This window comes from Ictalurus furcatus, chromosome 19 (assembly GCF_023375685.1).
Source record: "Ictalurus furcatus strain D&B chromosome 19, Billie_1.0, whole genome shotgun sequence".
Taxonomy (NCBI): domain Eukaryota; kingdom Metazoa; phylum Chordata; class Actinopteri; order Siluriformes; family Ictaluridae; genus Ictalurus; species Ictalurus furcatus.
The window spans coordinates 9,478,974-9,503,153 of NC_071273.1; the positions used below are offsets into that span (position 1 = coordinate 9,478,974).

The window sequence follows — 24,180 nt, forward strand, 5'->3', positions numbered from 1 at the left end:
GTGTGTGTGTGTGTGTCTACCTGCTCTTGGAAAATATTGGCTAGCGAGGCACAGTCTGTGGACATGATGAAGTTAACCACATCTGACACGCTCCACTCGAGTGGATTCCTCTCTAGAACCAATCGGCTCTCTTCCTCTTCTGTATGTGCCATCTAAACACACACACACACACACACACACACACACACACACACACACATAATGTAATTATATGTACAAAAGGAAATCAGACAGCTCATTTGTAACAGCTCATTTGTAAGTAAGTGAAGTGAGTATCACATACTGTGTGTATTTTTTTTCTGTATGTGGACTTCGTTTATCCGAGTTTTAGTAAAGTTGTGTGTAAAAAGTGTCGGTAACACTCATGCGTATGTTGATGAATGCCGATCGCCCATAAACTACCAAGTGCGTTCACGACACAGTTGATTTACATTTAATGGCAGCCACAAAACTCCATAAAAGCAATGCTCGCGGAGCTGAATATGACAAAATGACGAATAAAAGGTGAAAGAGCGCCTCCAAAGCGTTCCATGCACTAAATCTTGCTGGCTGTCAGCTAACGTAGACACACACTACCTTCATCGAATGCCATTTCTTTTGTCCTAATTGAATGCCAAGTCTAGTTTGTCTTAATTTATGTATTTCTTTTAGATGAGGTCATTGAGGTTTACAAAAGCTGTCAGACAATAAGCATGGCAGAGTAATCTGTATCTATTCTCTCATTCCGCTTCTAAAATTTGAAGACTATCTGCTGAAGTCCATGAGTCTCCATCATCCATCCATCCAACCATCCATCCATCCATCTATCCATTTTCCATCCCGCTTATCCTACACAGGGTCATGGGGGACTTGGGGAACACCCTGAAGTGGCGCGCCAGGCCATCACAAGGCACAACTGCACACACATTCACACACTACCGACAATTTGGAAATGCAAATCAGCCTATCATGCATGTCTTTGGACTAGTATGAGTAAAGCGGAGTACCCGGAGGAAACCCCCGAAGCACAGGGAGAACATGCAAACTCTGCGCGAACAGGATGGAGGCGGGATTCAAACCCCCAACACCGGAGGTACGAGGCAAATGTCTCACATGAGTATCCTGTGAATGATTTTGAAATTTTTTCGAATAAATTAGTTCAATACCTTTGGGTGTGCGTGATTGGCTGCCTGGTTGTGTGTGTAAGAGAGTGAGCGTGTGGATCTGCGCAGCGATGGTCGCTCTGGAGATGCCCCAGTCCCGGGCAGAGTGTGAGACCTGCAGGGTCGGCCTCGTCGTGTAGAGAAGCGCAGAGGAGCCTCTTCACGCAGCTCCAAGCTGGAGCTCTCCTCACTGTACGACTCCTCCTCTTCGTCCTCGTCAAAATCGTCAAAATCATCACTGTCCTGTGAGGAGAAGAGATTTTTTGTCTGAGAATGATTTTCACTGGTTAAGAACTGTGTTATTTGATATGGCATGTAACTAGTTAACAAATGGTGTCATGTCTGGAATACAGCACTGTGTCATGCCATAAGTAGCAGGTATATGTCAAATCTAGCTAAATACCATTAGAAAGAAAACATTACTGTAGGCAGATTAGTACAAATGAATCTCAATCATTACATTTCATGAAAGAACTACGATGTTTCCTTTTTTGGATTTTTTTTTGTACTCCCCTTAATATTCACTCTGTCTGTGGAAGCATTAAATAACAAGCTCTTTAATATTCAAAACACATCAGAAACCTGACTTCAATGAGAACAAGCGAGCGTTTTAAACCCTTTGAAATCTATTTGGGGCAAATTAGACCCATTCAAAATGTTAACATAAAGTGGCACAATATTAACAACTCATAATAACAGATTAGGACTGCACTGATACATTAATATTATTTGTAATCAATATTAAATGGAGCAAAAAGTAAAAAAACAAACAAACAAACAAAAACAAACAGATTATAGAACATAAATAAGTAATTTGTTTCTTTTTACTTTTTTTTTTTTTTTTTACAATATTGCATGTTTGCCCAGTGGACAGATACACAATGGTTTTCACCATATTCCAGCAATTGGGTCTAATGATCAAATAATACATCTTTTAACTCGTTACAATGGTAAGACGAATATAACATGGAGGTTTGCTAATTTCTGCTAAATAAATTGCGAAAGGCATAGAGATGGTGTCCAAGGAAAAAAAAAAAATCCATTTATTAATATAACTGCAAAATGAATGTTGCTTTAAATGGGTTAAGATAATTCAGCGCTCTTAATGATCGGGAAAATGGATGTAAATGATATTTTTAATATAGCTCAAAATTAAAATGGAGCATGTTCAGGTTAATTGGAAAAAAAAAAAAAGACTGGTGTTTCTGGTACATCTGAAAGAAATAGCTAATGTTAGTCCCATTTCCTCTGTCTCTTACTGTATTTCCACTTCCAGCTGAGCTCATACAACTCGAATGATACTCAAACATGGAAAGAGTTTTTGCTGCTCCATTTCTATCAATCTATCGGTTATTAATCAGTTAGGTGCAGATGAAATGTACTACAATACTAATAGAATTTGAATAAAATTGTTAGAATCTAAATTCATGGCCTGGGCATTTAATAAGAAAACTATTGCTCAATAGTGAACAGGATGTAGGGGTTTAGAGTGTGTGTATGTATATGCGACCTGAGCTGACTCCACGGCGTGGTGTCCTGTAACAGTAGAGCGGCGTTTCTTTTGAACAAAGACGGCTTTGCGCTTCTTTCTGCGGCGGGCCGGTTTGGCCATGTCGCCCTCCTGAGTGCACTCTCCCAGACTGGGACGGCCCACTTTTCTCTTCTTTCCATAGTAATGCGCTACAAAACACAGATATTTTTCCAAGACATTTAGCATGTACAATAGATGTACGTGTGTGTGTGTGTGTGTGTGTGTGTGTGTGTGTGTGTGTGTGTGTGTGAAGAAGAGCAAGCCCTGACAGCAGAAATGTGTCATTCTCAATTGGAATGTAAAATGTAAAACCATCTTATTATACAAGTTAAAATATCTCTCTCTCATGCTTTCTCTCTCTCTCCTTCATTTTCCTAGTCAAAATATGTCTCTGCGTTCATTCTCCCTGTTTCTCTCCCTTCTATCCCTTAAAACTGGGCAGTAGTGGCTCAGTGGTTAAGACGTTGGGCTAGTGATCGGAACGTCATGAGTTCCTATCCCAGCAAAACCAAACTGCCACTGTTGGGCCCTTGAGCAAGGCCCTTAACCCTCCAGTGCTCAGCTGTATAAATGAAATAAATGTAAGTTGCTCTGGATAAGGGTGTCTGCCAAATGCTGTAAAACAAAAATTCTTTTACGATTTTACATTTCTACAATGGGGATCAGTCATTGGGCCCAAATTTATTATTATTATTTTTTTTAAATCTCAGTATAATCTCCAAACAAGTAGGAAAGCAGCCATGTGCACAGCATGTTTGTATTTCTTCACACACTGCAGAGAGACTATAAGAGGTTGCAAAGCTTCATGACGGCTACACTGGAATAAAATATTGAATCGCTGCATAATTTCATGTGTTATTTCAGAGTTAATAATAGAATTCTCTCAGCCATAGAAATAAAACGCTATCATGAGTTAACATATAATTAAGTACTCCACGTCTTTAGGCTAGATGTGATGCAATGCTGCTATAAATGCTAGAGTTATTTATGAGTAGGTAAACACTGTGAAGACCTCGTAAACAATATTATAATACAATTTAATTTAATATGTCTATACACGGTACGCATATATTTTATATATAATACGCCTAACTTAACATAGGACAGGTAATAGTGATCAGACAGTTCATTTTTGCAGTGTTTATTTTTTTAAATCTAAAAATCAAACCAAATGCTTTTTAAAGCAAAAATACTGTATATCATAGTGCACTGTGGACTGACTGGATCCATAATATATTCACACTTAAATACCAGAACCTCTTGGAATTATGAGAGGAGGAAACGTCAATTTAATTCCAATAAACCACAGCGCTGTTAAATGCATGATTCTGATTGGTCAGAAAATGATTCATTTTCTATATCAGCAGCTCTGACGGTAATTCCAGCTACAAGGTTTATTAATGCATTCATTCTTTTAAGGGACTTATATATTCAGTGCTCAATAAACAGATTTTCACCACAGCACGGCTGAATTCTCGAATCTGACTGGTAAGAAGGTGTGCGTTATTTATGTATAACAGCATGGCTCGGGCTGTAGTTCCGGCTGGAACATGAATGTTAGGTTTATATTAATGCATGAATTTTGTTAGGAGATATTTATTTAACGTTCATGGAAGGAGTCTTGAGTGTCGCGCTTTGTAACAGTCATAGTGCTTTGCAAAGTTTCCCAGCGTGGGAAAGTACTCAGGGCAGAGGAGTTTACGCTTTCTGGTTACTTGGTAAAATGACAAGCTGCATTTTAGAGACAAGAGACAGATAGAGAGATAGGGAGAGATAGAGATAGCGATAGAGAGAGAACTAGAGCGATAGAGAGAGACAGAGAGAGAAATAGAGTGATAGAGAGAGAGAGAGAGACAGAGAGACTGGTAAGGAAATAGTGATTACAGGAACTAACTTCAACATTAAATCTTACTATTTAACCGGTAACATGCACGGTGTCCATTAATAAATGAAACATTGTAGTTTAAGCAGCATAACATACTCCAGACCAAAATAATCCACTTCAGGTTGGTAAGAGTATCATACCATACCGCTGTGGATTACTTTCCTAGAACTGCATGGTCTGGAGCGTTTTATTCCTTACTTAAATAATGTGTGTAATTCTTGGTACGGTGACGTTTTGAGATGAGAGACATTTATTTACATTTTTATAAGGACGCTCCAGTGTCGGTGCTTGATAACAGTAAAGGTAAAGTAAAAGGTAAAGCTGTAACTTTAGATTTTCTGATCCAGGAAAGACTTCAGGACAGAGGACTGCTAAGTAAATGAACTTATTAACTTCAAGAAAGAGAGAGAAAGAAAATGGAGGCTGGTGAACGGTTGACTGTTTTTAGCTGGTGTAACGTAAGTGATAGCAGGAACTAACTTGTTTTGTGGACATATCACAAAAACTATAAAGTGATAAGAAGGTCCATGTGTCGTTCATTAATCAATAAAAAAATTACAGGAATATATTATAAAGTATAAGAGGAATAATAGTCGTTGATTATTTTTCTACAGCAGCATGTCCTGCATTGTTTTATTCGTTATGTATTATATTTTAACATATATAATACATTGTACATGGGTACATAATACACATATCATGTGTATATAGAAAATATTTGTCTATCTCTGTATTTCTCATCTTTCTTGTTATTTCTTCCCATTTGTCTCAGTGAAATTGGCCTTTCTTCTCTCCTCGCTCTCTTTCCCTCTCCTCGTATATTTCTGTCTTTCCTAATATATCTGTCTGCAACTCTCTCTCTCTCTCCCCTAAGATATCTACTGTCTCTCCTTCCTGACTCTTAAATAGGGATGCACCGAAATGAAAATTCTTGGCCGAAGCCGAAACCGAATATAATGAAAAACTTGGCCGAAAGCCAAAGGCCGAATATTGAACACGTTTTTTTCGCATTCTTTCCATTTATTTTGAGATTTTTTTTCACCATTGCATAAATTAAATAGTCAAAATGTGCTTTTTACTATTTTGTCTTGCTTTTCAAAGAAAAATTCAATTACAAAAACTACAATTTCAAAATATTTATTTAACACTGAACATTTTTTTTTCATTCCAGCAGGCATAGGCTACCAACAAGGCACAATATAACTTTAAATAAATAAATGAGTAAAATAAAAATATTTTTGTGGTCATCTTTGAGCCCCCCTTGAATAGCCTATGTTAGACCTATAACTGACTGCTGAAAGAATGGAACACTCTGTAGCCTACAACAAAAAGTGCATTGACAAGAGTGTAAAAAATGGTTCTATCCGGTTCTATACGGCTGATTATATTGGGGATATATACCGCTCGCCTCTCTGTACACCTCGCGGAGTATTATAGTAGATATAGTATAGTTAGATACATTGTTAATGTTATGTTCCTTGATAGATTTAGTTAGTTTAAACTATAGCTTAGTTCATTTAGTCCCCGCTGGTTTTTCCGCTCCCAGTCCATAGTACTAGCTCATATTTCTTGTTGTGTTTTGACCCTGTTTTCTGTGACCGCGACTTTGATTATGCCTGTTTGCCGATCGCCCGACCCTTTGCCTGTCTTGACTACGTTTTTTGGATTACGATTTGGATTTGTCTGCCTGCCTTTAAATAAATACGTCTTTACCTGCTTCCATACTCTACTCCCTTACATCTCGCGACGTGACAGAATACTCCGGAACAGAAACAAAACAAACGCACGTGTCCACAGTAAACTTCCGTCAACATCCGAAAAGCATGTAGCTCGTGCATGCGCGCGTCCCCGCATCGAGGTCGTGACATTCGCGCGTCTCACTCTGGTTGCTAGGCTATTTGGTCGCGTCATCAAACACGTCATTGTTTGGTCAAATTTATTCGGCTTTTTCACTTATTCGGCCGAACACCGAAAATGCTTATTTTTTTGCTATTTTCTGCCGAATAATTTCAGTTGCCGAACATTCGGTGCATCCCTACTCTTAATATACATCTCCTATTCTCTTAATAGATTTGTCCCATCTTTTCCCTCCTGTCTCTTCCTGTTAACATCTTTAAACACTTACTGTACTTGGTCTTGGTGTGTATGGAGCAGTTTTCCGGACACTTCTCCGAGACGAGTGTGGGGCCGAACAGGTTTGGACAGCACTGCAGTCTCACACACACTCTGCGGCAGAAATCTGCCACCTGCTCAGCCAAACACACAATCCTCACGCTTGCACGATAACTCTTCCCTTTATACCTGCAGGAAAAACACAAAGCCACAAATTCACTGTCGGTGTGTCCCCAGTATGCTATCGAAGCCGGTTTGGAGAAGAAGAAAAAACAATAACAACAACGTCCTGCTTGGAAAATTTTGCCTCACTCAATTCTATGAAATATGTGCATGCATGAGTATGCAAATTGGTTTTCTGGTTATGCAAATAGTGCAATACTATGGCATATTGGTATTGTGCATTTTAGGTAATGTCATGCCAATGAAATGCATGGTCCTTCATACTGAATAGATGTTGGAAATATCTGAAACCCAGGACGGTTTGATGTTTTACTATATCACACAAAATGATAGAACTGGGGAACAAAAAAATGATACACTTTACATTTTAGGATATAACTACTTTATGGTGGGATTTCCTCTGACATTGTACATTTTTGAAAAATAGGTGAGATGGCGAGATCTGGGACAGATTAGATCAGATAAGCCACAGAATGCACAATGAGCAACTCTGTACACTCAAATCAGTAGGATGCCTGCAGCTTGTTGTGCTGTGTGCTTGCATGTTATCAGATGTTCAACATATACAGTAGCTGTGAAAGTGATACTGTGAGACATGGCACTGGGTTCATGCCATTTCAGCTAGCTACAACATTTTTAACAGAGTTAGCTAATATATTGCCAGATCTTTACGGCAGCTGTCTTCAGTTCCTGCTTGCTTTTGGGGAGTTTTGCTTTAGTTTTTCCTTCAGAAAGTGAAATGCAGCTCAATTGGATTCAGGTCAGGTGATTCACTTTTGCGCCATTGCACAACATTCCACTTCTTTGTCTTGGGGGAAAAAAGTCTTGGGTTGCTTCTGAAGTATGCTTCAGGTCATCTGCACTGTGAAGCACCATCCGGTGAGTTTTGAAGCATTTGAATGAATCTGAGCAGATAATACTGCCTTACACACTTCAGAATTCATGAAGCGAACCACTGCCATTGCGGCCATACGTGCACACACCATAAGACCAGGTGGCATGTTTCAGATCATGAGCGGTTCCTTATCTTCGCCATGCTCTTCTCTTCAGGTTCAAGTTGATCTTCGTCTCGTTTGTCTGTAGGATGTTGTTCCAGAAAGGTATGGGCTTGTTTTTGTTTGTTTGTAGCTAGCTTTAATCTGGGGACTGTACCATGAAGCTAGTTTTACAAACTCACGGTTATGGGATTTGTTTCGAGTTGACAAAACCAAACCAGTCCAATCCTTGCTTTATTGGTACCATGACACCAGTTATCAACATACACTGTCAACTCAGGCTTTGATCCTTGAGCTATGATTAGTCCACAAGCACGCGCATGCACATATTCGCATGACTTCGGCATGGAACAGCCAGTAGCGTTCAACATGGGGGGTGGGTGCAGGTGTGCATACTTCCGCTTGAAAAGCAAGAAATTATTTTCCAGAAATATGAGGAATTTAAACCTACACTAGCTGCAAAAAGTGACACCGTTGCGGCTGCCAAAGCTCGGGAACACTGCTGATTGTGTAAATGCGTACGTTTACTTTTATAGGCTCACTATGAGAATAAACGGATTACAGTTATTACTCTCCGTACAGTTTGCGCTGGGGAGTTTAATTAGTTGCGTCACTTATATGCCACTTTGCTCACAGCTGATTGGTCCAAGTTGGGTTTGAGTTCTCTTACCCAGAACTTAACCTGCCCTGGAGCAGGTTAGCGATGTACCCTGATATAGCGTAAGTTGCTATGGCTATGAACACCGGTAAAAGCCGAGCCACTTTCGTGGTACCTAAAACAGAGGGCTGGCACAAACTAAACTGAAACTTACCTGGCTAGCCATCTCAACCAGCTTCATGGTACAGGTCCCAGGTCATTCTGCTTCTCAGGCTTACCAACACACTACATCTTGTTGTAAACCCTTTGTATTTACTCTGGTCAAATCTCTTGATTGTTGACTTTGACACAGATTCACCTATCTCCTGGAGAGGTGTTCTTCATCTGACTGATTGTTTTTGGAGCATTTAAAGAATTCTCCTTTCATCCAGCCCAGGTGTTTTATGTGGTCTTCCAGGCCTTTTGGTGTTTCTGAGCTCACCAGCACGTTCTTTCTTTTTAAGAACGTACCAAATAGTTGATTTGGCTACACCTAATGTTTCTGCTGTCTTTCTAGTGGATCTGTTTCGATTTTTCAGCCTAATGATGATTTGCTTCACTGACAATGACAGTTCTTTGGGCTTTATATTGAGAGTTAAGAGCAACAGATTGCAAATGCAAATGCCACACTTGAAATCAACTCTAGACCTTTTATCTGCTTACTTGTAAGTTAACTATTGAAGGAATAACACACACCTGGTGTTATGCAACAGCTGAGCAGCCAATTTTGCGTTCAAAGATGTATCACATATAAAAAGTGCTCTATTTATGGATCTGACTGTATGTCTTGTGTGTGAGTGTGTGTCTGTGTGTCTCCGCACTTGGCTTTTAGGGTTTCCTCCAGACAGTTCCACTGTGGATCTACCACCAACTGTAGCTCTCTGAGAACACGGCTAGGCTTATAGGCTGAGTTTATCAACATCGTCAGCACCTGCAAAACACACACACACACACACACACACACACACACACAGCGCTTTCTGAATGAGGAATCACACTAAGTCGCGACATCTCACAGGTACACACACACACGCACACACCAGCAAAATGGAACTAGCGTTCAGACTGCTGACATCATAACATACTGGCATCTTTGTTTATGTCTCCATCGCTCTTTCCTGTCTCTGCCAGTTTCACACTCTCTCCATCTCACACCCCCATCACCAATACAGACGCTCTCTCTCTCTCTCTGTCTCTCTGTCTGTCTCACTCTCTTCCTACTGCAGACTCACACACAGTACTCGAGGGACTGCCACTCTACCTCCTTAAGGACGAGTGTGCACTTGCCAGGCCCCACAGCTTGTGGTAACTCGGCGATTCTTCCCTTGTTGAGGTACGGCCCAGAAAAACAGCGATGATTCACAAAGATCTGAGAGCAGCAGTACTTTCCATTTACAGAAACTGTGGTAAACAAATTACACACACGTTACAATTGCACATAGGACTGGATCTGATCTAGAACATGAAAAATGGATGTTTGTGCTATTTTTATAAACAATGCATCAGTAATCAATAATCTTAGAGAGCAAATAATAAAATTACCATTGTGCAAAAAACAAACAAATAAAAAAAAGCAAACAAACAAAACAATCAGGGCTGTATTAAAGGGTGGGCAAAAGGTGTGGCTGCTCAGGGCCACACGCTGACTGTGCATCAGCTAAAATTAGAGCAAGAAGCTGCATGCGAAAGAGATCTTGAGATAAAATTCTGCAGTCAGCAAATAAATAAATAAATAAATAAATGCCAAAAGAGCTACCGAGAGCTGTTCCAAAATGTTTATTGAAGCAGATGATTTAAGTCACTGTTGATCAAGCTTTACTCAGAGTGTGATCTGATGAAATGTAAAGAGGAACGTGTCACTCATCATACAGGTTATGACAAACAAGGAAGATGTGTACAATATAAATAGAGGGGGGAAATATTTTTGCTCCCGGCAGCAGGAAGTGGCATTTGTAAACAAAAAGCTCTGTCGGAATAATTCGTGTGCTGCTTATAGAGAATGAAAAAGATACAACACTGATATCAGAAATCATCTCCAGGTGGCTGTGTTGTACATGAAGTCTATTTTATTTGTATTTGATCATTTAACTGTAATGATAACTCGGCTTAAACTATTACTATAGAAATACTGGAAGAATCTTGGGTCCTCAGTATACACATCAGCTCATATTAACATATCTCTATGCCTTTCACTTTATTCTTAATTAAAACACTTCAATTACAATATTAGAAAAAAAGTTTTTGCGAGAGCTGCAGATATTTTCATAGCTATATTCCATATTCAAACACCCCAACTTCATTTATCATGTAATACTTATTCTGTGTGTGTGTGTGTGTGTGTGTGTGTGTGTGTGTGTGTGAAGTTTAATTTTATAAAGTGCTTTCACTGTTAAATCAGAGAGGATTCAGCAGTCTGCTGAGACAGCTCTGAGCAGCGTGTGGTGCTTAATTTGCTATGCTGTCATTCACATGCTGGTTAGATTCAGTTTTAACTGATTTGTATGCGCACACCACACACAAGCCACATCCCCTAAGTCTGAACCCTACAAGAAAAAAATATCGCCCTGGGCCACACGCACCGATTGAGAGGGCCCTGTCAAGACACCATCGTCCATGGTCTGCGTGCAAGTAATATGCATTTATTATTCGAAACTCACACAGTTAGGTCATAGACCAAATCTTTTCCTGTTTAGTATTTATTTGCTCTAGCTCTAGGGTAAACCTACAGCCGTCGTTCGTCACTCTATATAATGCAAATCTGTACATGTCCTGCATACCAATTGTGATTCAGTAACAAAACAAACAAAAACATTCATTAACAAAGCTAAGTACATATAAAATTTACTAGACTAAGAATCAAAAGTATTCCCCATCAAAACTTCTGAATTTCAGAGATAGTCTAACTGTACAGTTCAATGTACCACTTCTACAATAGTAAAAAGTCTACTACATTAAATAATAATAAATAAATAAATAACAACCTGGGTCCATGGCAACAGGCTGGCAATGGTTGAGAGGAATATTTTCTTTGGGTGGAGGAGCCAACCTGCAACAACAACCAATAGGATAATTAATAACTACTAATTACTTACTAATTCATCATGAACTACTCTACAGCGTTCCATTAGCACACGCATTCACAAAACCGACATTAACATAGCGAAGGTGTAACATGCTTGATGAAAACAGTTCCAACATTTCTGGAGAGCCCAACTGCATCTGTATATTTGAGTGAAAGCAGAACGCTCGTGTCTCCTGCCGTTAAGCGAGTTCGGAGGCCGTGGCACGGAGAGGAAATGAAACAGAGCAGTGTTGAGACTGGGATGACTCTGTTATGCGAGGACAGACGCACGCAGGATTAAATAAAGCGCTCAGGTCTCTGCGCCGTTAATCTTGCGCGACTTCACAGAAGGGTTTGGAGAAGTGGAAGAGTGCGGATAAAATATTTGGATGGAAGTGTAAGCAGAGACAGAGCGTGAACTTTCCAGGTAACTTACTGTTTCTCTGGCTGCACCACGGCAATCTTCTTCTGAGACTGACCTAAAGAGTGCGAATGTCAATAAAATCGATTACATACACACTAAAATGGAGTACTTTAAGTGCAGAAGTATTCACCCCCTTGAACTTTTCCACGTTGTTTAGTGTTACAACCCGGAACTGAAATGGACGTCATTGGTATTATGTGTCATAATATGTAATATGTCGGTATATGTTGGTCTCTTGGTTGCGTGGTTTGTAGCAATGGAATTAATGGTGCTCTACAGGAAGTGTAGGAACTCTGATTAATACGTTTCCAGAATATTTTTATAGCTCATTGGTTTTCATTGTGCTGTTTGTTTAGGTAACATACTCCAGGAACAGGTGTATTTATACTGACATCAGTGACTTCTGATGACAACTGGTTGCACCACAGCTAATTTAGGTCTCGGGTATTACCTCCTCGTCTCGAGCGCTGCATGGCGCACCTCTCAGCGCTTGTAGCAGCTCGCAGTGCTATATCACATACTTTACGCTGCCATGTTTGTTGTATTTTTGGTTCATGTCTTGTCATTGGTTGTCTCCCTAATGTGTCATGATTACTCTCACCTGTTTTCAGTTTGCCCTTTGATTAGTCTGTGCGTTTGATTTATAACCCTTGGGTTTTCTTTGTTCGTCGCAAAGTATACGCTCCGTGTCTTTTGTACCGCTCAATAACAATCCTTGATCCCGTGAGCCTTTTTGGTTTTGATTTAGTTTCTGGTTCGCTGTTTGTTCATTGCCTGAATCTTTACTCTGCTTTTGGATTGCGCATGTGGTTTGTTTGCTGCTTTTTAATAAAGCGTCGAAGGCCTGCAATTACGTCAGTACCTACATTGCGACATTTCACAGAAATGAGGGTGAATACTTGGTTAGATGCAGAGGTTAGATGTGTAACATCTGAGAACGTGAAACAAAGTAACAAGGTTAGACGTCAGAGAGACACAGTCTCTTCATTTCATGAAGAGAAATTTCATACTTACACACTGCTTTACGTAAAGGTGTTAAAGGATAGGCATTAGCTTCGCACCAGCCCACAGGAAAGATGTCCATACTCTCAACATCCACTAAACACTCAGCTAGGGGCTTGGTCAGGCCTGATATGAGAGAAAGAAACAAAAGGTTAAAATTAGTTACCTGAACATATCAAATCTAGACCATAAATCAGGGATGGGCGATTATCTTATCGTTTGGTAGAAATTCTCCCCACAATAAGAATGAGTCTTCCCGCGATAATAAGGATAAAGCCTAGTTGATGACGTATTCCTATGTGCGACGGCGTGCGACCCGTTCGCAGCTCACGTGCAGAGCGAAAACAAGTACGGCGGAAGGCGGACGTGAAGCTATACGAGGAGCTACCTCTACAATCTGGAACTGGTTTGATTACAGAAAATCAGTTTTACTTTTAGATCAATGTTCGTGTTTCTGAGGCTCTCAAGATCACAGCTATCACTTGTAGCCAAAAACAGTGGTGCACGGTACTATATTTATATCATCACTGAGATCGTTATCGCTATACATATCAGAAAATATCCTGATATAGTTTTAAGTCCATATCGCCCATCCCTACCATAAATACACTGTTGCAATATGATAAAGTCAGTGCTTCATGTATTTACTAATGCCATGAGATATGACAGCAATGACTGACAATCAATAAATATATGAACATTATTTTTTGCACTGATTGAAGTCCAGTACCAAACAACAAACAAAACTCCTTCCAGAAATGAAGCTGTGATCTTGAGTTTAAAAATTAGGGGTTGGTTATTGTGCTATTTCCAAGGGAACTTCTGTACAGTGCAGCACAAAGCTGTAATACTAATCTCAATGTAAACAAAGGCACTAACTAGACCCAAATAACGTATTTTACCCCAGTGAGTTGACAGAACAAGCCAAACATTGGCTTGCTGCCTGCTTTGTTAAGATAAACCCCTCAAGTATTCACTATGTCGAGTGCTCGAGCAGATAAAATGACAAAAATTGCACACGAGTAGTATTTCAGATTTGTTAATAAACAAACACTGTAGAGTTGCCTGGTTTCATCCTGAGTCCGGGTTAATTATTTGTGTAGAGTTTTGCACGTTCTGTCCCGTGTCCATGTGGGTTTCCTCTTGGTTCGCTCTGATTTCCTTCTACCTCCCAAAAACAGGTCAGTAGTAATAGTGAATATGCGTTATTGTCATCTCACTTTTGATCCAGAATAACAATACTGAAGGTTTTGGAGTGTTGTAAAGAGATGGAAGAAATGGGACAACCACTGACATCAGCGTTTGTGTTTTTATATTCACAAACCGCCAGCCATTTTTCACTTTCATTTCACCTTGTTACTATAAAAATGACCACACACACGATAAAAATCACACACACACACACACACACACTGTCTCTTACCTTCATATCGGAGCCAGAGGAGCCGACCTTTAACCTGGGTGATGCGTGCAACATTGATTTCAGCTGGCTGAAGTGGATTTACAGCTTCCAACCACGTATCCTTACAGAAGCCCCGACTCAGAGACGCCTGCGCGCACACACACACACACACACACACACACACACACACACACACGCAGATAGGTACACAAGCCATGCACACAGTCATCCACATTCACAAACACACAAGAGAGGCATACATATTGATTCACTGTTCGTTCAAAGGCTGCTCAAACCTGGATGATTAACGGCACAAAAACATATACTGCAAATATACAATGGAATTAATAGCAGATTCAAAACAAAAGGTTTTCTGGGAAGACGTAATTAAACAAGAGCAACACAATTAATAACTATGTGGAGAAATTGACAAATAATTCTAATTGGCGAAAAATCAAAAACAATAATACATGTTCACAACAGACTCTCGCACAACACACTTCACAATGTTTCCCATAAAGTGCTCTTGGAGAAATGACCAGGTGTAAAGTAAATAAAAACTGTGTTCAGAGCAAGAACTGAAAGCATAAACTCTGTAACGTGGTGTATTGTGAGAGGTGCTATAGGATGAGGAAGAGTGTATAAATAGAGGTACACAGCGGTGCACTGTGGGCAAACACCTACAGTAAAATGGGAAATCCTCTAGTTTCAACATAATTGCCCAAGCAGCTTTATATAACTATAAAAAAGAATCCCAAAGTCTACATAAAAAAAAAAAAAGTACATTACACACATCACAATTTTACTACCATGTGTCTCTTTATATTGGTGGGGTAGAGGGGGCTAACAAAGTGTATATAGCAACATATGGGCTAAAGTCAGTAACTGTACACATATGTTGTGCAACTATGGTAGCTAATTGAATGTAGAATGAAGCTTGGTAAAGCAACAACTCAAAATAAAATAAAATGAATAAAAATGCTAAAAATTAAAAAAAAAAAAAAAAAAAAACACTAAAAATGACCAAAACCTGAAAATGATGCTTTAAAGAAACAATAATAAAGATATAACTGTTTTAAAAAAACTGGAAATACTGAACATAGGTTAATGGTGCACAGTGTAAACGAAAGAGTGTGCTTGTGGAAGTTTGTGTGTGTGTGTGCGTATGTGTGTGTAGGTGTGTGTGTGTGTGTGTGTGTGTGTGTGTGTTCTTACATTGGGGAAACAGGCATCTGGGGCAGCCTCAGTACCTGTGTGCTTCAGATAGTCTGCCCAGTCAAAGTCCTGAGACTGAAAACCTGAGAGAGAGAGAGAGAGAGAGAGAGAGAGAGAGAGAGAGAGAGACCGACAGAAATAGAGCAAGAGAGCAAGAAAAGAGAGAGAAAGATTAGAAAACATAGACATGTGGACACATAGACTTACTCACACACTCGTACTTGAGCAACGAGTATAACTTGACCAGCAATTAAACTGGGGCAGAATGGCTGTATGGACTGACCCCTAGGCCTCTGCAGACAAACACCGTTTTTCAAGCACCACTGGATTGGCAGGATCCCTGGAGAATCGGCGTGACACAGCACCGAGCAGGGCGGGGCTTCACCGCTCAGGTCATCCACAGTGACCTGGAAGTAGTGCTCATTATACACCTACATGAGAAACACAGACAGAATGGTCAGCAGGTTTTGGTTATCCCTTTGGCCTGTCACAACTAGTCTGACTATTATGTGATCATATTTCATTCAAAGGCAAAGAATCACATGTTTGGCATTTAAATAATGAGGGCATGTGTCACGTTCATTTGGACAGGGTCAGTATATTCCAGTTGACCCTTGGGGTCTATATCTTGAGGTATAATGTGTTAATTGTTAATAGCATGTGCATAGTGCCCCCATCATTTCAGCATAAGGAGGAAAAAAAATAATCTGTCAAAGTGGGTTAACATTTACTGTATCTCCCCTGACTTCTGTGTGTGTGTGTGTGTGTGTGTGTGTTTGTGTGTGATGGAGAAAGAGAGAGAGAGGGAAATATGGCTCACTTTAGTGACAGACACGGGGCAGATGTGGAAGGGTTCTTGTGGTGATACCATCTCTAGCTTCATCCCCATTTTGAACGAGTGTTTACGCAAATCCGCATGATCCTGCAACACAAACCCAAAGCACATACACACCTTCATGTCTCCGGATGTGTTCAGTTTGTTCTAATGCTGGTATCGGTTTCCTGTCATTCCTTCATTTCTAGTTCCTCCACCTGACCACTAACAGCTCCCAGATGCCGTTTCCATTGTGTCTACCGAGCAGCGGCCTCGTCTCGTCGCCACGCTCACCTGTTGTTCGTTACATGTTGGATATTTACAGTATCCTGTACACTTCACCTTATTAGTCAGGCTTTGGCTGTGTTACTCCGCAATACTGACTCATTTCCATGGCTTTGTTTATCTCTCTGTCTTTCTACCATTTTGCCATTTAGCAGACGCTCTTATCCAGAACAACTAACAAAACAGGCAACTGAGGCAGCAACAATAGGAGACCTATCGCTCTGAATAATCGGTTTAGCATCGGTGCATTTCTATATTTTATACAATAGAGCTGTTCAATTCACAAATCTGATTGGTCAGAAGATGTGGGTAATTTTCTATAATGGCTCAGACAGTAGTGCTTTATCGTTTCTATAGTAACAGCTCATTCACAGGGACTTGCATTGCATTATTTAACCGTGTAAAAAAAAAAAGCTCTGCATCCACACTGAATGTCTCCTGAATATTCAGATCAATTCCCATCCTGCATCTGCCTCAGAATATTATTTTGATACCCATCTTACAGCCCATCCAACCTCAACGTTGTTTTCAATAGATTTGTAACATGAGCTGTGTTTTCTTACTGGACCGATTTATCGTGATTCAGAAGCCACATGTGCAGAACGCACACACTGATTCAGGGAAAGTAATCAGGTTTACTGTTCATTTTTTTTTTTTTTACTACTTAACTGATTATTAAAACTATTACCGAGCTGATTAAATTGGATAGACATTTCATTCAGGTACGCCTTATTAACAGATTATTAGGCTGCTTGTAAACGTAGCCAATGAGGAGCCAGGACACTAACACAGCGGGATCTTGCATTACGACACACGTAGATTTATCGAGCAGGTGTGCGAGTTACACAGATAATGTATTGCAGAGCCTTCTGAATCTCAGATTGTATGTACAAGTGATTTGCTTTTATTCCTGCTGCAAGACGGAGCCAACAGAATGATGTACAGCAGTCACTTTGTGCTTGTTTTTGGATAATGACTCTGGATTGTGGATTGTGTAACTTGTATTAAAATGCTTAATGATGTGTCTTGAAGCTCAGCATTTGTGATGATCACGATCCGAAACTAAAAGGAGTTTTTTTATTATTTGTAGGGAAGAGAAATCAGTATTAAAATAATAAAACTATTCAAATGTCAAGTCAATTAACAACGTTATTTGAATAATAAATTTCAACATTATATATATATATATATATATATATATTAAATCCGTCAACATTCTGTGAAGTACCTTCAGTCGATCATCTATCATGTATGTCCCTATGCACACAAGCTCAGCTACCTTAAAGACCTCCAGAGGCAGGGGGTTTTCCAGGGCTGCAGACATGACTCTCTCTACAGCGTCGCTCCACTCTGTAGCACTCCTCAGATGATGCACTTCTGCAGAGGAAAAGAGAACAGCGCTATACATCAGTGTGTCTCTCAACGTATCCGTCTATTCTTCAACCAAGCTCTCCGTCTATCCACTCATCCACGCCTCTACATAACCTTCTGTCCATCGGCCTTTTCTTTTAAAAAAATCTATTTCTCAATCGTCCCTTCATTAACATTATATTCTATTAGAGATGCACCGATGCCCATAATTGGTATCAGCTGATAAAGGCAATTTTTCCGATTATATCCTGTCAATCAAAAGAGAGCGGGAAAACACATGGATTTCGTGCTGTGTGTAAAGATGATGTATCTTGTGTGGAATGACGACAAAACTGCAGTTTGTAAGCTCTGTAATCTCTGCACTGCTAAAAATTTACACCGGACGCTGCAGCAGTGAAGCGGGAGCTTCAGCGTCGAGTCTATTTTTTTTTTTTTGCCGAGCTGCTCACGCTGAATTAAAGCTCCACTACACTGTTGAAAGATTTAAATGAAGATGAGTTGACAAAAAAGTATATACTGCACAGAAAAATATATTTGTAGTGTAGTGTATTTCATATGCAGCTAATATTAATATATAAAAAGTTGATATTATATACTACCAGTTTGATGTCAGTGATGAAGTAGAAATGCTTGTGTTTGTGGTGAGTGAATGTGAGACTAACAGGAGGGTTTTTTTTAGAATTCAGTCAATGTTAATATGAATTAATAACATTCAATAATTTAAGAAATCTTACTTTAATCTTCAGAATTTAGTCCATGTGTTAATGTTAATGTGAGTAGTGTGTTTTCTGTTTATGAGACCAGTTACTGTGAAACAACTTGTTGAAATGGAGAGAATTAAGTTTTTTGCATTTCCTTCAGAATTGTGGAATGATTTATTATTCATTTAAAAGAAGGCATAAAAGGCAGAACTATCGGTATCGGCCGATATCACTCTGAATAATCGGTTATCATATCGCGGAGACATTTAGTATCGGTGCATCTCTATATTTTATACAGCAGAGCTGTTCTCAAATCTGATTGGTCAGAAGATGTGGGTAATTTTCTATAATGGCTCAGTGCTTTATCATTTCTCTAGTAACAGCTCATTCACAGTGATGAACATGACATAATCTAAGCCTAATAATAAATGCATTATCGTTATTGAAGGAGTCTCAGATTTATAACAGTCAGTAAGCTTTCCTCCACAGGAGAATCTTCAGGACGACTTTGCACTTTCCGGGATTCTCAGTAACATGAAAAGCTGCGTTTTTTGTTTGTTTGTTTTTGTCTTATTAACTTCAAGAAATGGAAAAAAAGAGAGACTAGTGAGGGAATGACTGTTTATAGCTGCTATAATATAAGCAATAACAGGAGCTAACTTATTTCACAGAACATTAAGTGTAACTATAATCTATAAAATATGCGTTAATAAATGAAAAAATATCGTTGGATATTACGTGGACATATCGTTGGATATTACGCATACGGGGAATAAAACACATCCGGACTTGCTGTTGATTACAGGAAAATAATCAACTTCAGCGTGGTAATAGCAGTGTCACTGATTATTTGTTTCATTCCTTCGATCTATGATATGACATCCTGCATATAATGCAGATATCTATTACACAGCTTGGTCTATATATATTGGTCATAGTTCCAGAGAAGATGATAAGGATCTGTTTTTCAGAAAAACAAGAGCTGAATGATTCATACTTCCACACCAGCCCCCACCCCCCACACACCCACACCCACACCCACAAGCACAGTTCTTTTTATTTTTTCCAGAATGTACAGTTACAGCAAACTGATTTTCCCTCAGTTCCCTAAGAAGCTTGTGTAAATTAAGAATGATTACTATGCTGGTATTATAATGTAGTGTGCTTTAGTGGTTAGTTCACCTGCATTGCACATTTTTCCCCCTATTGTATCTCATTTTCAACTGTTCATTAATGATTTTATCTCTCGAATGGGAGCAAGAAACTAAACTAAAACGTGTATAGTGGGAACACAATAGGGAAACGCTAATCTAATAAAAGCTCGCTAATAAAAGAAGACTACAGGGCTATTAGTTCCCATAGGAAACATAAACTGCTGTGTGGTTTGTTATTAACCCGACGTAACTGCACTTTATTTACTGTAATCACTCCAAGTGCATGATTCAAACACACTATTATTGAGCGAGTAATGGGATTAAGAAACAATAAACCTAAGCACACTATTAATCGTTTGTCTACCATGTTTACTTTACTCCTAGATTACCCTTCAGCATTTTCCACGCTTTTCTTGCTACACATTTACGACTGACATTCCGAGGAAGTTTATAGCACGCCACTTCTCCGATATGACATGCTCATGCTGACAGAGGTTTGGCATCACCTTTCCTTTTTATTATTCATTGTGTAATCCAGTGACAGTTTTGTTTGCATGTACTGGAAATTAGTAGGAGGGTATTTGTGGTTGACGAGCTGCATTTTTCATCTTTTGAAATTTCAAGAGTGAGAAAAAAAAAAAAGAGCGCGAGAGAGAGGTCAAGTGAGAGTGTTACTGTTTATATAACAGGAACTAACTTGTTTCATGGGGGGAACAAAGTGTAACGTGTTCTTAAATAAATGAAAAATTGTAGCACTGACATATTGCTGAGGTATAAGAGGAATAAAACTCTTATCGAGAAAAGAATCGACTTCAGGGCGGTAAGCTGTAAATATTCGTACCTTTTGGTGGTTCCATTGTGAGACAGTTCTCTTTGGCCCAACCCAGTGGACGAAGCCTGATGTCCAGGTAGAAAATCCAGATGTTGTAGGCGGGCTCTTCCAGTCCCACATAGCTGAGCCAAAGACGCCCGCCGACGTTTCGCTGCACCCGCACTGCCCAGTACACAAACGGCTCACTGGCGTCACGGATCTCTAACACACACCCAGGCACAATCAGATCCACTGTGTTCTTACCCCTCAATGGCTACAAGAGAAAACAAAAACACACGTGTTACTGACCAGAGCAACGTGTAGACATCATTATTAATTCTTACTCAAAGACTCATAGCCTTATAGAAATAAATACACAAAACCAATATAAGACATTTCCACCACAGGAACCTGTTCACAAAGTATTTTCCACCGAGGAACTTTTTTTTTTTTAATAATTCATGAATTTTAGACATGAATCAATGGACAATACTTCCAGGAACTCCAAGGTTGGTACTTTCATGCAGCCCAGGAAGTATAGTAATGAAGCTTGCTATACTGACTGTTGCTGATTGGTCAAGTGCAAGCTTCATAATATGATACATTTTAAAGACTTGCATTTACTTATACCTTTACCAGACACTAAAATAAGGAATTTCCAACTGTTTCATGGGTACCTGTGTTCAGCATTGAATTTATTTATTTGTGATGTAACACTTTACAGTAGTTGTGTTAATGATTAATGCATTTCTTCTCTTTTTTTTTTACCTAGCCTACTGGGTTTATAATTTTATTCTGACACTTTAATACGGTTTTACTATCAAAAAAAAGCTTTGGTTGTGCTGTCTTTTTTTTAAATTTTTATCTCTGTACCAATGTTATTGTGGAAATGTATGGATTGTTTGTCCAGCAGGGGCTCACACCCCTCCCATTGCCCATCGCCCTGCTCACCAGCAGCTAATTACAGGGTCATGATACTCTACACACAGAAACCCAACAGTGTCCTGACTAGTCTTATAACAGACGTGCGGCGATAAAATAATTCGTTTGTTTATACTGATCGAACATGTCCGATAAGAATTTAATGCCAGTGTACTGTGAGAAAGGGTTAAAGATGGTACAGCAAAAACAAAAAAAATCAGAACATGAGAACAAATCAGAACTATAGGGCTCTGCTGATGAACATGAGCTTCCATGCTGCGCGGTCTCAGTACCACCAATGAATTCAGCTGAGCCACTCCATCCATACGAGTGCCTTTTAATAATTGGTGCATCCTTAAATAGTGTAATATGGTACACAGGTTTATTATTGAACGCATTTATTGCACTGATTTAGTTTTGTTGTTAACAGCATTGAAGCCGAAAATATCATTTGTAGCCTGTGCATATCTGTTAAGTGAAGTATGGATTGATGCATTCTTTACTGTTGTTTGTAAGCATTTTTCTCCAAACATTTAAAAAAAAAAATAGCAATGTATTGAATAAGTTTTCACTTTAAATATAAAACTAGTCAATTCCTTTTTTGAATTATTGGCCAACCACTAACCCTAACCACTAATGGAAATGCAAAGTTCCTGCACTTCAACAAGTTCCAAAATCTCTCTCTATATACAATACATATGTACTGTATATCTTCTGTATATCCTATGCAATGTATATTATGTATTCACATATACCCACCCCTTCAAGCAGGTTAGCTGGTGCTGTTCGTGAGCCTGTGAGCTCCTTCACCAGAAACTCAGTCCAGTCACTGTACTTCTCTTTAATAGCTGTGAAAGAGGTAGGAAGTTAGAACATCACACATTAAACCTGGTGTAGTTACTGCAATAAGTCTTAGAACCAAAAGAGAGCATGTGAATTTATGCGAGGGGGCATACATTTCAATATTCACAAATATGTAACACAAGCATGACTCATTCACAGGAATATTCAATTTGTCTCAGCCACATAAACAGTTGCAAAACCGTAAATGAGCTCACTCGTCCTTCTGTTACAACCTACACTAATAAGCACACAATAATCATGCTACCGGTGGATCATTCACAAACTACAGACTGTCAAGCTCAAAGCAGCTGTTGCAAATTAAAAATCACTACCATGGCGCTTTTGAACACCGTGCTCCCTAATCCTGATCCTGTAGATCCCCAGCTCTGCTCAATCATTCACTCATTTCTTTTTCTATACATTTCGTTAGCAACCAGCATATTTCCATATATTATAGAAGTGTATACTACGTGGCATTGTACAGGGTGTCCCAAAAGTCTCCAGACATAGGGGACTACGTACGCCAGCACGACGTCGGTTGTGCCTTCGTCTGTGGAAGTTGGTGGGCATCCATTTCTCGGTTGGTCTACTAATAATACTAGTACTAATAATAATGCAGTGGGACCCACGTAGAGTGTAGTGAATATACTGCAAATATTGTGTCACTTTTAACAGTCAATCCTAACTCATCAAATTACAACATCATTACAGAACACAGAAATGTGGTATTTAAATTACAAAAACACTGTACTGTCTAAAACAAGGTCGGACAATCTGAGAATGGGTTCCTGAGCGTTGTAAGAATAAAAGCATTTGCCCTCTCGGCTGGAGAACACAACCATGTATGGCCTGGAGTCCAAGAGACCATAATGATGGCATTACTCTCTCTTCTGAGCTACTCGGCTTCAACTAGTCAGTCGTGTGAGCTCATGTATACAGAAGAGGGCAGTTAGTGTCTCCTCCAAGCTCCACCGTTTCCCTAGAAATTATCATTCACCTTAATCAGCAAAACACGACTCCTTGCTTATCGTCTCCTTGATGGAGATGATATTGTACAACTCAAAATGTCAGTAGCTACTGTCCAAGTAGCATGTGTGTCTGCAGATATGTCAGATCACTGAATTACAATGTGTACTATTTCATTATTCACTCCTAAGTACGCATACGTAACTACTGTAAACTCTGAATATGGTCCATAGTGAACATGAGAATGTAAACTTTAGTAACCTTTTCTAATGCTCTGCAACCAAAGGCACTTGTTTTTCTGACTCACTTTTTGGGGATTTCATCCACAGTATGAAAATCAACTTTCTGGCAAACAGCCACCATGCAAACTGCAGAATGGCTTTATTAATTCATGCCTTTATTTTTATAGTCCTAATTAGTATTTGTTCACATTATTATCCAAGTAGAATGGGCTAGCCTATGCTCCACACACGCATCGATGAGCCTTGGATGTCCATGACCCAGTTGCCGATTCACCGGTTGTCCTTCCTTGGACCACTTTTGGTAGGTACTAACCACTGCATACCAGGAACAAGACCTCATATTTTAGAGATGTGTCTAGCCTAATATATCCCACCCTTTAACAGGTGCCATTGTAATGAGATAACCAATGGTATTCTCTTCACCTGTCCATGATTCTAATGTTATGGCTGATCTGTGAACAACACCCACATCAGTGACACAAT

The 24,180-nt window shown here is 39.4% G+C and overlaps 1 protein-coding gene across 4 annotated transcripts in view; it reads right to left on the minus strand.

The window, feature by feature from the left end:
* sfmbt2 (Scm like with four mbt domains 2) overlaps nucleotides 1–24,180 on the minus strand; it is a 64,257-nt gene that overhangs the window by 5,104 nt on the left and 34,973 nt on the right. For all 4 annotated transcript variants that reach the window (XM_053649957.1, XM_053649958.1, XM_053649956.1 and 1 more), the window contains 16 exons: nucleotides 22,406–22,494; nucleotides 20,756–20,999; nucleotides 17,968–18,065; nucleotides 16,410–16,511; nucleotides 15,873–16,020; nucleotides 15,590–15,672; nucleotides 14,396–14,522; nucleotides 12,985–13,098; nucleotides 11,983–12,025; nucleotides 11,467–11,531; nucleotides 9,747–9,886; nucleotides 9,307–9,416; nucleotides 6,684–6,859; nucleotides 2,653–2,822; nucleotides 1,146–1,385; nucleotides 21–152 (listed from right to left, as the gene is read on the minus strand). In XM_053649957.1, the coding sequence (XP_053505932.1) occupies nucleotides 21–152; nucleotides 1,146–1,385; nucleotides 2,653–2,822; nucleotides 6,684–6,859; nucleotides 9,307–9,416; nucleotides 9,747–9,886; nucleotides 11,467–11,531; nucleotides 11,983–12,025; nucleotides 12,985–13,098; nucleotides 14,396–14,522; nucleotides 15,590–15,672; nucleotides 15,873–16,020; nucleotides 16,410–16,511; nucleotides 17,968–18,065; nucleotides 20,756–20,999; nucleotides 22,406–22,494 (2,081 nt within the window). The remainder of the gene's footprint in view (nucleotides 1–20; nucleotides 153–1,145; nucleotides 1,386–2,652; nucleotides 2,823–6,683; nucleotides 6,860–9,306; nucleotides 9,417–9,746; nucleotides 9,887–11,466; nucleotides 11,532–11,982; nucleotides 12,026–12,984; nucleotides 13,099–14,395; nucleotides 14,523–15,589; nucleotides 15,673–15,872; nucleotides 16,021–16,409; nucleotides 16,512–17,967; nucleotides 18,066–20,755; nucleotides 21,000–22,405; nucleotides 22,495–24,180) is intronic.